The 16,479-nt window shown below is 45.1% G+C and overlaps 2 protein-coding genes and 1 non-coding gene across 3 annotated transcripts in view; 1 reads left to right on the top strand and 2 right to left on the bottom strand.

Moving 5' to 3' along the window:
• The window catches only part of hs1bp3 (HCLS1 binding protein 3), a 28,822-nt gene extending 17,248 nt beyond the window's left edge, over window positions 1-11,574 (bottom strand). Inside the window, exons 1-4 of the mRNA XM_064321449.1 lie at window positions 11,300-11,574; window positions 8,947-9,112; window positions 7,236-7,424; window positions 4,164-4,474 (exon numbers count right to left, since the gene is read on the bottom strand). Coding sequence (XP_064177519.1) covers window positions 4,164-4,474; window positions 7,236-7,424; window positions 8,947-9,112; window positions 11,300-11,325 — 692 coding nt within the window. The 5' untranslated portion in view covers window positions 11,326-11,574. The remainder of the gene's footprint in view (window positions 1-4,163; window positions 4,475-7,235; window positions 7,425-8,946; window positions 9,113-11,299) is intronic.
• A 147-nt stretch (window positions 11,575-11,721) lies between these two features.
• Window positions 11,722-11,803, bottom strand: trnas-aga (transfer RNA serine (anticodon AGA)). Its single transcript has one exon. It is a non-coding gene; the product is annotated as a tRNA-Ser (tRNA).
• A 2,874-nt stretch (window positions 11,804-14,677) lies between these two features.
• Window positions 14,678-16,479, top strand: part of gdf7 (growth differentiation factor 7) — a 7,612-nt gene continuing 5,810 nt past the window's right edge. The window contains exon 1 of the mRNA XM_064303420.1: window positions 14,678-15,431. Within this exon, the coding sequence (XP_064159490.1) occupies window positions 15,104-15,431 (328 nt within the window). The 5' untranslated portion in view covers window positions 14,678-15,103. The remainder of the gene's footprint in view (window positions 15,432-16,479) is intronic.

The raw sequence follows: 16,479 nt of genomic DNA on the forward strand, positions 1-16,479 counted from the left end.
CCACCCCCCAACCCCACCACACCCTAACCACCCCCCCACCCACACCTGACCTCCCCCCGCCCCCACCCTAAAACAGAATAAATCTCATGCCAACCGGCTTACCCAAACTTGCCAACTCTGCCAAGGCATTAATATTTCACACAAGAGGCCCGAGTCTCATAGAGATCACAACAGCCCTCCACCAGGCTCCCAGCCCTAAAGCCTGACGTGACATCACGCATCGGCGCAGGAACACACCGTAACACGCTAGCGTGACGCTACTGTCACGCAAAAACACCAGGAGCCTACCTGCTGTACCGCACAGCGGTGCACGTGCAATCTGAGTCCTGCTGGCCTACCTGCTGTACCGCACAGCGGTGCACGTGCAATCTGAGTCCTGCTGGCCTACCTGCTGTACCGCACAGCGGTGCACGTGCAATCTGAGTCCTGCGGGCCTACCTGCTGCACCGCACAGCAGTGCACGTGCAATCTGAGTCCTGCTGCCTACCTGTGTACGCACAGCTCACTGCAATCGATTCCATGCTGGCCTACCTGCTGCACCGACAAGTGCACGTGCAATCTGAGTCCTGCTGGCCTACCTACAGTACCGCACAGCGGTGCACGTGCAATCTGAGTACTGCTGGCCTACCTGCTGTACCGCACAGCAGTGCACGTGCAATCCGAGTCCTGCTGGCCTACCTGCTGCACCGCACAGCAGTGCACGTGCAATCTGAGTCCTGCTGGCAGCACGCTGTAGTGCAGTAAGCGTGAGAAACGAAGAGTAAGCCATCGAGCGGGACGTGAACGTTTGACCTTGGACGGAAATCTGTAAGGTCGTACAGAGATGTTTGCCGAGTCAACCTGAATCACACCAGCGCTTTTGTTTTGGTTCCCCTTCTCTGTAAACAGCAGTACACACTGCAGGCTGTTATCGTCAGCAGTGTATCACACTCCCATCCTCACTTCTTTATTTAGGCTGGCAAAAAAAGGGTTTCCCACTGATTGTTTTCCATGCAGACAGTCTTACTCATGGAAAAACAGTAAAAAAAGGAAGGAAACAAGTGCAGGTCAAAACCTAGTATATGGCTGGACCGAACCGGCCGACCAATGGTGTGACTTCATCACTCAGTCACTCGGTCACAGACATGCGCGGTGTAACTTCATCACTCACTCAGTCGCTCAGTCACAGACATTCGCTGTTGCGGTCCAGCCAAAAAAAAAACAAAAAACCCAGCACGTGTCAAGCATATTACTCCTTTAATTAACACTGCGGTTGGCGAAAAAAAAAATACGAAATGTACTTTTGCCAATGCAACACGGGTACGTTCAGTTCATATTCTCACCGGTGGTAACGAAGTGTAATGCTGCAATTAACGCGCCCGCCAGCATCAAATTACCAGGATTACAGAGGGAGGAACAAGACGGCCCCACAACGAGTCACTCTCATTGGCTCGTTCACGTTCCGCGAAGCGCTCGGCGCGAGCGGGACCGGGGGAACAGGCGGCGCCGCACGTACGTTTCGGGAGAGGCGCGGAGAGAGGAGTGCGGTAATCCAGCGGCGAGGACGTGGGCGAGCTGGGCTAGCCCTGTGGGGCAGGCTGAGAGAGCAGTTCGCGAATAACGCAGACTCGCTGCACGCGCTCCGATGCGCTCAGTCTTTTTAGAAACAACCCTAACCCTAACCCAACACCTAGTGTATGGCCGGACCTAACACTCGCGATCCGGCCGACCAATGGTGTAACTTCATCGCTCACTCACTCAGTCACTCAGTCACAGACGTTTGCGTTTGTAGGGCTGGCCCCGCTGTCGCGGTCCAGCCAAAAAAACGTACACGTATAGGCACACGCGCGCCATTAAAGATTTCAGTGCCTGCGGGGGTGGAAAGCAATGACTCGGGGATTCCGCTTCCTGCTTCCTGCTCCCCTCATCGAGGTCGAGGGAGAGTTTATCTGCCGATGAGGTAACGCATACGGGTGCGGGAGTGTGTGTGTGTGTGTGTGTGCGCGCACGCGCGCGTGGCTTAGAATAGACGGTGATTCATCATCGCTTAGGTGTCCCTTAGGAATCCCACAATGCTTTTAGCAGGAAGGAGAGATGACATCATGCTGCGAGTGCTCCTCATTTATCAGCATTACAGAGAGTGCACCCACCCCCACAAACCTCCCCACCCCCATTCAGGAACACCTGTAATGCCCAGAGCATACCGATGACTCTGCTGGCTACTGTGAGATCCGGTGCTTATAAAATATACATCGGATTGTTCCTTTCCTCCTCTTTCTGATCGATATCTCGACAGCACACCATTATTTCTTGTACAAATAGGCACACTGTAATCCAGGAACAAAACACCTGTGTGTGTGTGTTTGTGAGAGGGGTTACTTACCATAACCAAACCCTCCCACAAACACACACACACACAGACAGGAACACACACACAGAGAAGCACTGGGACAGACATAAACGCAAGTGCATACGAAGGAGGAGAATTCATTGCGAGGTCGCTGTGAGTTGACCATAAAAATATGTATTATACACATTTTATGAACATATGTAACGTGACAGAGGATTCATTTTCCTGCGTGACGGTGCGAGAGAGAGATGGGGGCACAGATATGACCGATATCCGTGAGTCAGCAATTACACAGAGGTGCAGAGTCTCATGCAGGCCCGGGGGAATGAGGGACAAAGCACAAATTCGGTCTTGAGCTGTGGAACAGAACAATCAAACCCTAAAAAAAAAAAAAAAAATGAATAATGATAATAATTCACACCCCAGGTCTGTTCCAGCAGCACCAATGATGAGCTTAATGACTGAATAAAGCCTGCTGATGGCTTCCAAACTCCCAGCGGGTCCTAGTGTACTCTTTAGCATGCCAGCTAGCCTACATCACAAAGAGAGCTCAACGGGGAGCCAGGTATCTGTGCAGGGCCAGGTCTTATGTAAAGTCCGCCTGTCAATCATGACTCCGGTTCCGGAAGGCCACTCCTCCGTCTGAGCCAGCCTTCCCGAACATCAGGCTCGTGATGCAAACAAAAGCCAATGCCACCACTTCATTGGTGCAGCCCAATCCACAACAGATCTTTGATCCTATTTTCCCATCATTAAAAAGCATCATAAACGCAACTCGCAAAAAAAAAAAAAAGTTCACAGGCTTTCCGGTCAACGGTTTTGGCCTTTCGATTTTGAATCTCTCGACAACGGAAAAATAAACCCGCAAGCCTCGAAGAAGCCGGGAACCTTCCGGAAGGATCCGCGCAAAAAAGGGGGGCGCCTCGTGCTCCGCAATGAGCCGGCCTAGAACCCTGCGGCCGCCCCCAAAAACTCGCCCGCCTCGGCGTTTTGGTGCGATGCCCTGCCGCTGAACAGAACCACCTGTAAAAGGTTGCGTAAACCCCGCCAGCCGCTGCATCCAATCGGCAAGCTCCATTCGGATGACATCACCGGCTCACGGTCTGGCGTGTCCGCGGTGCCGTGGAGGTGCCAGGAGGATTTGGCGAGGACCAGGGAGGGACGTGCGTTAAAACCCCCGTCCAGCACTCATCTGTTTTACTCGAGACGACGGCCATGGAAGTCTAGTCGCAGAGGTGAAAAGTATCAAGCCGCTTTAAATCCTGACTTTTTAAAAGCTTTTCCAGGCACGTTTCTCGGAACAAGCAGAAGGATCTGGCGGCAAACATAAACGCCAGAGAGAAGGGCCTTTAATCGCGGGATTCAAAGATCATTAACCTGCCTAAACGTGGCAGAGATTATTCTGTCTAAGAACAGCTGTGACTGTCGTGATAATACTTTATAATTCCCATCAGAAAAACGGCTGACCCGATTCATGATTATCCTCAGATTCTTGAATTCTTGTCTGCCGTAGATTCTTACTCTACAATCTGCACAGGATTTTACAGCCTAATCCCATCAAACTGTTACTTCTTAATCCCCTTAGTTTTTACATGATAATCCCCTCAGATTTTACTTCAAAGCCCCCTCACATTGTTACATCACAATCACCTCAGATTTTGACATCATAGTCATCCTCAGACTGTTACATCATAATCCCCCTGCAATTCTTACTTCAAAACCCCCTCATATTGTTACATCACAATCACCTCAGATTTTGACATCATAGTCATCCTCATATTGTTAATCATAATCCTCCTTAGATTTTTACACCGTAATCTGGCCGGACTCTTACTTCATAATCCCAAGTGGGTCCAAGATCTCCTCCTCTTCGTCCTCTTCATCCTCACTGGGCACTGGTGGCTTCGCTGGTTTTGCTGGTGCCACTGGCTTGGTTGCCGGCAAGACTTTGGGAACTGGAGGCTCGTTCTTTTTAAAGAAATCAAACCCTTCATCATCCTCCTCATCCTCCACATCTGGGGAGTTCCTGGTTCTGAAGTCAGCCACATCCGTCGTCTTCGCCCCTACAAAACATTTTGGAGACTTAGAGAAGGAAACGCAGCAGAAAGTACTGGTCAAGAACAGACCCCAGCAACCGTGACATGAATGCCAGTATTACTTCATTTACTGACCAAGAGCAACTTTCACAACTAGCTCACACATTTTCAATTATTCAAACATAGGTATAGGCCAACAGTAGATAAACCTGGGATTGGAGAGCTTGTGATGTCTCTGGCTTGCTTTCCACCCAAGCCTGAGCTTGGACCAACATTGCAAGCTCATAATAAGCCAAAGAAGAGTCATCGGTTAAAGATTGTAATCTATTGTTGAACGGAAGGGCTGCCGTGTGTAGGAGGGTTCTCGTTTGGCACCTGGAGAGGTTGAGCAGTTTTTTGGCAACGTCCGAGACCTCTACAGACACGTCAAAGAGTGGCTCAAGGGTAATTATGCTGGCCGGGTCTCCTTGGCTATATTCAAAACAGTTTGGAGGTGCAAGTTGCTTGCCACTTGTCTTCGAGTTGTTAGGCATCTTGAAAGCTCTTTATTTAGGGTCCTGTTACTGGAAAAAAAAATGTTGAACTAAATGAAATCCACACCTGGATGGCGAAGGACCCGGCTGGTGGAACATACGGAGAAAAGGGAGACTACCGAATTCTCAAGCGTCGGTGCACAGAATATCTTTGTTGTCTGAAGACTGTATATCCACCAATATTAAATTTGACTTCTCAAAGCCAAATATAGGAATCGGAGAGGAATCCTATTCAAAACAATAAGGAAAGCCAATTCTATGTAGTCACAAACTGGGCTTACTTGGAAAACATTCTTGGCTAGACTGAAGAAAACCTAGCCCCGCTGACTATTGAGCATATGGCAATTCATCCGAGCTGTCAGAGATCACGTCTTTATCCAAATCATTCTGTCGAGCACCAAGAGCTAAACTACGCTTTGATTTCTTTCCATTAGCAAAACAGACCATCTTTTATTTATCAGTAAAACCCGCTTACGATCCAGAATTTGTTCTGTACATCAATTCCCTATAGCAATTTCTGTGTCCGCCCTGAGATTAAATGTGATTATAAAGAGTGGTTTGAATGAAAACATGTCTAAAAACATTTGTGAAGACATCTGTTTTAGTGCAATAAACAGAACCTGCATGTTTGAAGGCAGTTATTTTTACGATGCGTAATTCAACACACAGTGCCTTGCTTGTGGCATTATGCAAATCAGCTCTTGATACAAAACACTTCTATTTAATTCACTTTTCGAGTGTTGAAACAATACGTTGATGGTCGGTCACGACTGATTGGATTTTCAGAGATCTAGCAGCCTTTGCCGAGGGGTTCTGAAGCCTGACATAACCTGCTTTATCTCAAACTGCAGTGCTCTTAGCGCTGTGGTGTACAAGAAAAAAATTAAGGGAGGGGGGATGTACCAGTAGGGTGGGAGTGAAACACAGAATTTGCATTTCCTTCATTATGTCCTGTGACCAAGAATCCACACTTGACAGTAGCGAGGTGAAAAAGTTTAAGGTAACCACGAACCAGACTTCAAACCTAAAGGTTGCAGGTTCAAATCCATGACTGTAACGGGCTGCTGTACCCTAGAACATAGTAGTTACCACTGAATTGGGTTCCATGAAGGATTGTCAGCTAACCACAAGAAAATGGACTCTTGTACAGGATACAGTTCAATGAGACACCTGTTCAACAGGAGATATGACCAGATTAAATGTTCTGAGGAAGTAGTATTCACATCTCAGGTTTTGGTCTCATGCACAAGCAATCAATTCTCACCCTTTAGAATCCCATATTCATCACAGGTCACATTCCCTGACACATTCCCTGTTCTAGACTCATTCTCCCAGGCCCCAAGAGTTTTGGAACTCAAATTGTGCCTCGTTCAATGTACAGTACAATGGCCAGGTCAAAATGGACAGGGTCCCTCCTTTATAAACCTGCAGAGTCCCCTTGCTTCGTCTCCTGCACCATTCCTTTCTTAACTGCCGTTTAAAAACCCAGCACACAAGTTTTCCAGTTCAAACTCTAAATTATTATTAGGCTCCCCTTCTCATCCTCCAGCAAAAAGAACAGAATGTTCCGAAGTCAAGCCCAGCCCCACATCAGAAGGCCCAAAACGCGTCTCCCCACCTCCCAGCTACGAGCGTAATTCTGAAGAGCGGCTCTGTTATTGGGTTATTTATGAGGAGCTCTTCGAGCAGAGAATGTGGGCGTTTACAAAATGCTGTCATAGCTCCGTAGCCCCCCTCCACCAACCACATCACCCCCATTTCCCCCCACCCCCACTCCTGCCCCCGCCCCCCCCCCCCAACTCGTGCAGAGACGCTCGCCAAACACGTCGCCGGCGGCACTCGACGCGGGCGGGAAACCAACGGGGCGTAAATCAAGACGAGCGCGTCACACAGTCGGCGCGGCGACCGTGGAGCAACGCGTTCACCAGGACGAGTGAATCTTCCTCTTCTTCCTCCTCTTCCTCCCGCTAACGACCGTCGGACGGGACGGGCGCCGCAGGCGGAGAGCCTCGGCCTGACCGTGACGCACGGCGTTCGCGGGACACGCACACAGAAAACGAAAACGTGCCCCAACAAGACCGTCCGTCCGCAACTTTAATCCCAGTCGGTGATTAACGACTCTGACCGTTACTACTCCACTTTTTTTTTCTTTCTTTTCTTTCTTTTCTTTTTCTGTCAAGTAACACAACCGTTATACACCGTTATGAAGGGCAAGAGGACCGGGAATGTTCTTTAAAAAAAAATAAATAAATAATTTTTTTTTTTTTTTTACCAGGAATTCACAGTACTCGGGGCAGAGTGGCAGGGTGGTCAAAAAGAATATATTTTTTTTTTTACCGGATTCAGTAACTCGGCAGGGGCAGGCTTCTGGAATGACTGAGCCTCGTCGAAGGCCGCCCGGCGCTCCCGAATCTCCGCCTCGCCCACGAACAGCGCCTTGCGCGGCATCGCCGGCACGGGAATCTTGGGATACTGCGCCGCCAGCCGGCAGCAGAACTCATCGATTTCGCTGTACTTCTTGGACACCTGTAAAAACAAGGATATTTAATTCTCCCCCCCCCACTATGGCTGGAAGGGTGGCTTTTATCCCTAGACTACCCTGCCCCCCAACCCACACCACCCCACCTCATCCATCTCTGCCCCAACACCCCCGCCCCCCTCGCCTATCTCCCCCCATTTCCTGTTTCCCCCCCATCTACACACACCCAGCGTTAACCCTTCAAAGTGTGAGGTCACAGGTATGCGCTTAGAACGTTCAAAACCAAACACGCTCGTGCTGATGCAACAGCCACTGCTGCTAACAGAAGGCAGTGGGGGTTCTGCAACACCACACTTCAGAGGGTTTAAATTATAAAATTATAAAATTCTGGGCTCATCCCTTGCAGTGACACATCTGTAGATGGGGGGAAATGTGTGAACTGATAAGCACAAAGTGAGAGAAGAAAGTGTTAAAAATGAACGCCTTTTCACAATAGGGAGCGTCACAGCTCAACGCCCACAAAGAAATGCTGCGTCACGATTGCCTCACATCCCGTTCGTGATTGACAGCTGCGTTTTCAGATCCACCCCAGTGTAGTGACTCAGCTATGCAGCTACGGCAGTTTGTGTGGCGAGAGCGCCACCACATGGTGACTTGTATGAAATAAAACCTTAACTACATGGTCTGGATTCAGTTTTGAGGCCAAATGTAGACCTTGCCGTGTACAATTTTTTATTTTTCTTAAACCAATAGAAAAGAACAAAAACTGTTTTTCCCACATTCCTTTCGAGGAGGTGGAACAGTGTCTTCATCTCATAATAAAAAGCACTACAGCCAGACTTGAGTAACACATTTACAGCATCACTGGCAATGCCACTGATCCGGGAGAAACTTTTTTATAAGGTATGAAACTTTAAAATCTGAACCTATTTCTCGCAACCAGAGGCCCCTTCTTCCCACTGTTCTTTACTGCACACACGACCGAGTAAAATTAGGAGGACAAACACTCCAGTTACACTGGCTAGATGGCTAACCTGGCATTAGCCTCACTGAGGAAAACAGACGTTAAGATAATACAAACACAGTTATTCTATTCTACTGCGAATAACAGGTGTGTTCCACTCATTACACCAACCTCCTTCAGCCTTCAGGCAAAACCTGGACTGAAATTTACTTTATAGAGCATTTTATCGATCAACATAACAAAGGATATGCAGAATTTTAACGGATACTTTTAGAATATGAATACTTACACTTTTCAACATGAATAAAGTACCAGACTAATATCATTAATAGAGTCATTACTACCCTCATAACCTGTAAGATGGTAGGTACCGAAAGGCCTCTTTATGAGCAACTGTGAACCAAATATGCATCCCTTGGACCCTTTTATCTTCCTTGCTGGCGTCAGACACAGACACACGCGCGCGCACACACACACGCACACACACGCGCACACACACGCGCACACACACACACACACACACACACACACACACACGCACAACACACACACACACACACACACACACACACACACACACACACACACACACCCCACCAGCGTACCATGAGCTGAACCACGTCCCCGGGTTTGTGCTTGGCCGACTTGAAGGCGGCGAGTCGGGTAACCACGACGATCTGGTACTCCACGTGCCCCGTCATCATGGTACCGCGTACCTCCTGGAAGAGCGGCACCTGCAGGTCGATCCCCGTCGCCTCGTTCTGGAGCTGCCTGGAGAGAGTGGAGACCCCGACTTTTAGGCTAGACCGCAACCGCAGGGGGGCCAGCCCTACAAACGCGAACGTCTGTGACTGACCGAGTGACTGAGTGATGAAGTTACACTATTGGTCGGCCGAGTTATGAAGTTACACCATTGGTCGGCTGGATCACGTGTGTTAGGTCCAGCCACATACTAGGTTTTAACCTGGTCTTGTTTATAAAGCCCCCCCCCCCCAGGCGAACGTGCAGTTGTCCCATCGTCCAGTAGCGGTCGCTGGTGCGCCATGAGGTGCTGTAATCCGGGGCTGACTGGAAACCTTCCCATCATTCTCTGGGTGATGCTACAGCCAACTGGGCATTGCCCGAGAGGCTCCCAGGCACGGTCAGCCTCAGAATTGGCATGGTCTGACCTCCAGACCGTGAAGCCCGTCCATGCTATAGAACACTGGCGGCTAATAAAAAATAAATCTGCTGCCTATAATGACCAACTTGTCAAAGCACCATCTGACCGGTCCAAAAAACCCAACTGGTAATTAGCTCAATGTTTGTCTTTTTAATTTTTCTTTATTTTGATGAGAGACTTAGTTTTTGGCCAGTCCAGCAATAGAGGAACGGACGGGGTCACCAATGAAAACGTGTCACTGTGTCTGAATCGACCTCAAAGGTGTTTGCACAAAATGATCAATCGTGCACATGCTGATTAGATTTTGGAAGTCACCACCTACCTGGAGCACATTTGGTTAAAAAATAAAAAATAAAAATAAATAAAATTTCTTTGAACATGAATTTCATGAAGTTATAGACTACCACATCTATTCTTGACAAATCAGTTAGTGAAATTATTACACATGGCTGCATTAAAAACTGCCTTTTCTATTCAGGTTGTCTCTCACATATCCTGATAAGCTAAAACCATAGAGTGTGTTTTACTCTTCTTTTGTCATTGATTTCATTCCAAAAATGGAAAACAAGATTAATGATCCAATAGAGGAAATTTACATAATCTAACAGAAATGAATAACCTTCAAAAATAACCTGGATTCAACTGTTCCACCGCATTAAAGTCCACAGAATTCTGTCACGTTTAATGAGCACAAAATATTCACAAGGTTATTTCGTGTTACTCCCATTAATCCAGCTAACAGAAGCCAAAGAGAGTTTAAAAGTTTATAAGGTGATCAGGTGGAGGACTTGAAGATGGGGAAGTTGAAATGACCTTTTCCCAAGAATAAAAAAAATACGGCATGCCATATTGTTAAGGTATCAACTAACTTCAAGCTAACGTTAAATGTTCATTACATCATAAGCATTACACAAGATAATTATTGGCAAATAACTACAAGGACGTTTAATGAAAGTTGGCTGATGTCCCAATGGAAAAATGCAACAAAAAAAAAAAAACAAAAAAAAAACCGCGTCCACAAATTGAGTTCATATTTAGTAGCTATAATTTATCATCAAGAATAGAGTGACGCGTGTAGGCCTACGGTGCCAACTGGCATTAGATGGCGAAATGATAACAAGCACGCCAATCCTGGCTGTCCTGGTCATAGATTATCACCGTCTTGCTGAAGATCACAGGGCAGGCGACTGTACCCAAAACTGCATGATGGACTGTAAAAGATAATATTACAAGATTCTTTAATCGATCATATAACCAGCAGTATGCCAACTACATTGTTTGATTGTTAGTCCGATAATTTGGCGTCCCATGACGATCCCGTGACTCTTATGACGAGCCAATTCAGATGCCAAGTAGGGAACTAGACGATTGCCGAATTCTATGAAATGTATGCATTTGCGTTTTGTTGTTTGCAATCGTCGTGTATTTGTTGTGGTTAAATGGCAAACGCGTGAAAAACATCAGCGTTGATGTCCCAGAGCAATCGGAGCATTGGGTTTGCCACAGTTTTTCCAGAGTCCTTTTGTAACAGTGTGGATTGAGGTTACTTGTTTATCCGCTATCCCAACTGGCAGAATTGCATCTTATTTATAATTGCCACGCAAAGGAGAAAGGATAAAGCACATTGCATTCGTCTAGAAGTTAGCCTGTCAGAAATTTGCGCACAGTTCGTTGTTGCTACAGTGGCTAGCTCGCTAGCTGGAAGGCTTTATCCATTCTTCGTTTTGACTAGCTATCATTAGCTTAGCTCACTAGATGCTCCGGAACTAAGTTCCCAAAACTTTTATTTTTCCTACCTGCTCGTGACAAGTCCGTCCGGCATGACAAATCGTGTGCGTTTTACTCCTTATTTGAAACGGAAGACTAGATCCAGATTCTTATAAATGCATTTATTGCATATGTGAAATGCATATTACGTTGAAAATCAAGCGTGCAGCGCGTTACACACCGACCCTTTTATTTGTGACTCAAAGTCACGGGATCTTCGTTCTTTGCCTCGCTGAGGTCGTAGTCGGAAGAAAAAACACTCCGCACCACACGTTCATTCAGTGAATAAAGTACCCTTACAAACATGGCGGACATTTTTTCCTGAACGTTTTAATTCAGTTTTACCAGTGAGTTACGCATGGGCGCATGTGTCTTTGTCTCCACACTGTCACTGCGATAATCACGCCAATGATCACACGAGAAACACTTTTTAAGTAAAAGAAAACATTTTCGTAGTCGGCAGGATTCGAACCTGCGCGGGGAGACCCCAATGGATTTCTAGTCCATCGCCTTAACCACTCGGCCACGACTACCTGTTTCAAAGGTCATGAAAATATGTTATAAAACCGGGTACTAATATGTCTGGAATTTAAGAAATCTGTGCTCGGTAATCATGATTGTTGGTCCAACAATGTAAAAATTATGGTTTTGAATCAGGAGGCAACCCTGGTCCTGGAGTGCCAGAAGACATTTCTGGTTTTTATTTCATCTCCCTTATGGAACAGAAATATATTTTACAATATATTTCCTATGTTTGTCCATTAACTTTTTTTGACAAAGAAGATCATTATGAAATATTTTCGTTAAGCAGTTGTAGGCTAAATATTGTCAGTAAATGAAGACATTAACACAAATCTGGTTTTGAAGCATTAATATTAACATTAATAATATAGGTATGGGATATATATTGTGTAATGTATTGGAAAATTCATCCAATAATATAATATGATATATTGGGTTGAGGTTTTATGTATAAAAAGTGCTGCACTTTCTACACGGTGAAACTAAAATGTAATTAAAAAAATAAATAAAAATAAAACCCTTTAATAAAATCTGAGAATCTGTACTGTAACTACGTGTATTATTTCAATACAAATTTAATATTGTGGAGTATGGAGCCAAATCAAGAAAAACTATATATATATCTTTGTCTCAAACATTATAGAGGGTGCTGTATCTTGCAGAAGCCAGCAGACGTTAGTTCCTGGCTGGCAAGATAAAAATAGCTGTGGACAATTTATTTAAATAAAAGAAAAACTCTCTAGTTGTTTACCTGCATGCGCGAAACGTCGCTTAAAACCCATATCCCACATGCCTAAAGAATTTTAACGTTTACCGTTTTGGTTGTTTTCCCTGCTAAATAAGCGTATTATTGAATTAAACGCAATAAGGAAAGTAGCTCAGTTCAATATCATGGGTTATTCACTGAGCTATGTGCATTGTCTTCCATAATCTCGTAACGTGGGCGACACTGTTTGTTGTCAGTTCTTTGTTTAATGTTCTACGAAACTACGAAAATAACCCTATTTGTAAACACACAGTAATTGGTGGTATTATTTAATGTTGTGTACAAGTAAAATTAACAATGGAAATACAAATGCACGCAAAACTGATGTTAGCCTATTATTTGATGGTCTGTAACAGTAGCCTACAGTAAACGTGAACTGATAATAAACTCAAACGGCAATGCTAGGCTGCAAACAATAGCAGACAAAATGACTGCATCTTTGACGGAGTGTAAAAGATACCTGCTCTGCCAAGAAACCATATGGACACGCTGTGGTCTCCAGTTACATACCGCTGCACATTACATATAGACGTTTTAATCAAATAGCTGCACCAGAAAACAACCCAAAATGAAAGCGAATTAGCTGGCAGGTGCCATACCTCACTAATATGGTGAAATTTTGCTTAATGTCTGACGGGCCTCAGTGGTACCCAAGCGGATGTTTTCGTAGACCAAGCCTAATTTTATGGTAGCTCTGGGAAACTTCTTCGCGGTAGCTCAGCTACAAATTAAATACGTCGTTACCGTTCATTCGTCATGTTGTTTTTAATCGACTAGTCCTCGTTTGCTGTAGGCCTATTCAAACACCAGAGGGCGACAGACGCGCACGTATGAGGTATATCCTGGACAGAATCTCAAATCTACATTTGCAAGAAATGTCAAATCACAATTGTGTTTTAAAGAAAATGGGCTACTAAAATATTATTAAATATGAATTAGATTACAGCGAAATTTAATGGCCACTTTTAACTGGAGGCGAATTAACCAGTACAATCTACCCAAAATCATGGTCACATGCCTGATTCTGTAATAACATTCTCAGAAAAAAGTATTAAAAAGTTCCAGGAAACGTACAACGCTTGTCACTGGGGTGCTACCCTATAGGTACATAAAATTGTACCCTAGCCAGCAATACAACATTCATTTGTGCATTTTTTGCTTGTAAAAACTACTTATTAGTACCCAAATAGAAAATTATTATATTTCCAAGGTACATCTGGGGAATTTGTTCCCCACATTCGTGTTGCACTTGTACTGTCATCTAGATGTTGCAGCACTTCGTCATATCTCTTGCAATCATGCCTCGCATCTAGTTTGACTTGCCGTAACTTCAGTCAATGCTTACTGCGTGAACTAGACCAGACGGCTATGGATAACCGATAGTCTACTTAATGAGAATTGTATCTAATCCGACCTGTGTTCTGTAATTGTTCCAATGACCTTCGGTATCCACTTATGTATCGTAAATGTTCCCTAAAGAGAAAAATATTCCTCCACTGTACCTTGATTTCTGAGAGTGTAGCCTACTGGGAACGCAGTAAGACGTTTAGTGTTAATCAACTCTAGCAGATTAGACAACATATGCTCCTTATTGGACTCATATGACTCTGTTACACTATGATGTAAGAATGTTATAAATATTCACGATAAAATGTCCAGTGTTAATTCAAGTGTAGTCTACCCTTTCTCATAATTTGCATCCTAAATATTACACGGAAGGACGCACATTCTGGCGAAATCCTGCGACGGTTAAATTTCAAACAGTTGTTGGTAACAAATTAAATATTACTGGGTCTATTTCGAAACTTTATGTGCTGCTTTTATATCTTTTTAAAATCAATGGTTTTCAATCAATCAATTACATATGTATAATGATAAAAGGTTGTGGAGGACTAATCCTCTTAAAGAGGATGGCCCCTTGAGACAAAGCCTAAACTTGCGCATCCGACAGATCGTGTGCAAGCAAGGTGAAGTCCGTAGTGAGCTACAGCGAGTCATAATTTGGCAATACCTCTAATTCTGTACTAAGACCTCGTCAGATGTCGTCGAGTCTCGGGGGATTCCCCTTACTGTCAGACCTCAGAATGAACACGCACGCCTTGGTGACATTGCGTCCTTGTTCGCGTTGTCTGTCGGCATAGACTGCCCCTTGTCCGTACCTGTTCGCCTGCACTTATAAATAGTGCGCTTCGTGATCGGAAAGCCACTCTTAGCGGGAGACATCTGTTTGCCAACAACATAATGAGCGCAAACGTCCAGTGACTATATGTTATGCTGTCTGATGTTAGTTTTGGGGGAAATTTGATGTAAGATTTGGTAAGTTTGAAAGGGGAAAACGCAACTTAGAAAGTTAGGAGGGGGAGAAAAAACTTATAAAGCTGCGGATATTCGCTGGGGGCGCTGGTTGACCGCTGCGCAACAGGCGATATAGCATTCCCCGTGTCAGTCAGATCCGTAATATTAACACAATCTAAAGAGCAAAGGGGAGTTTCCAAAGTCATCAAACCCCTCCAACTTTCTCATTCTCGGCCAGAGACCACTGAAAATGGATCTTATGAGGGCTGCGGCTCCCTTCTTATGGTTCTCCGTATGCTTTGGGAATTTTCTTGAAGCAGTCGTGCTTGGATCTTCGCAGTACCCTTCCGGCGCGGGCGATAACGGGCTAACTTCACATCTGGACGAACGGAATCGGAGAGAATCGAACGCGATCTCCAGAAACGACCCTCGGAGGAATGGTACCGTTATCCCCCATGAGTATATGATATCTCTGTACAGGACCCTTTCCGAGATCGAGAGACGAGGCACGAACAGCACTCTCTCTCGCTCCACGAGACATGCCAACACAGTGACCAGCTTCGTGGACCAAGGAAGAGGTGAGTGAAACTGAATGAGCGCGAGTGGGTGAGAAACGGGAACGCGGTCCGTGTTTAATGTGAACGGATTTCTCTGAAGAATATTTATAGCGGACAAATTCGGCTGTTTCCATACCAGCAATACTACATTTTTGGTTAAACGCGTTATGCATGCCAGCGCGTTTTCACTGGACAAGCATTTACGTGCATTTGACTATTTGTGATAATGAAGATGATTAACTTACCGCACTCTTTATTGACAAGTTGCGCGTTCGTCACTTGCTTCCATTCTTTTTTTTTTTACAGCTTTATGAATGGTCCTAAATGAAACCCTTGCTTTTACTGTCATGCATCTTTTTTTCTCGTTTGACCCAACATGCGAGACATAGTGTTCTTATTACCGTACACGAACGCAACCTGCTGTCCGGGACATCACAGAACGGTGTTATGTGCTTGCATACTCCCGGACTAACTTCGTTTTCTGCCCCCTCTCCATCGTTCTGACTTTTTAAATCTTTTAAACCAAATGCAATTCAAACAATGTAGACGCAGCTAAAGTTTTTATTTTTTATAGACAGCTATTCAACGAATTTAGCCCACTTTACGCGGTTGTCCCGTTAAATGGTTTAGTCTAGCAAACAAACATTGTAAGCAACTATAACTTGTATGTCGCAATTAAAGCTCCGTTTGTTTCAATATGCTAATTTTTATTTTATTTTAATTTTTTTCACAATTGCGCCGGTCCACCAGGAGTGCACTCGTTGGCATTTTTACAAGCCATTTAATCGCAGCTGTATGTGCATGCTTAAGAAAGCTGTAATGCGGCGCGTTAATGTTTTTGTCTGCCTCGACAGCCAAAGAATAGCTTACCGCAATCAGCGCAATCTTTAATTGCACATGCATGCTCGATCCCAGCCGTTGGCTATTATTTTGAACCTTTAATACCAATTTGACTAACGTCACTTTTATAGGGATTAAGAACAAAGTGTCAGTATGACAGCAACGTTGATTTACTGAGATATCCACTTGCCGGATGATATATAGGTTACCTCTTGTCAAAAAGTAACGG

The sequence above is a fragment of the Anguilla rostrata genome, chromosome 1 (assembly GCF_018555375.3).
Source record: "Anguilla rostrata isolate EN2019 chromosome 1, ASM1855537v3, whole genome shotgun sequence".
NCBI lineage: Eukaryota > Metazoa > Chordata > Actinopteri > Anguilliformes > Anguillidae > Anguilla > Anguilla rostrata.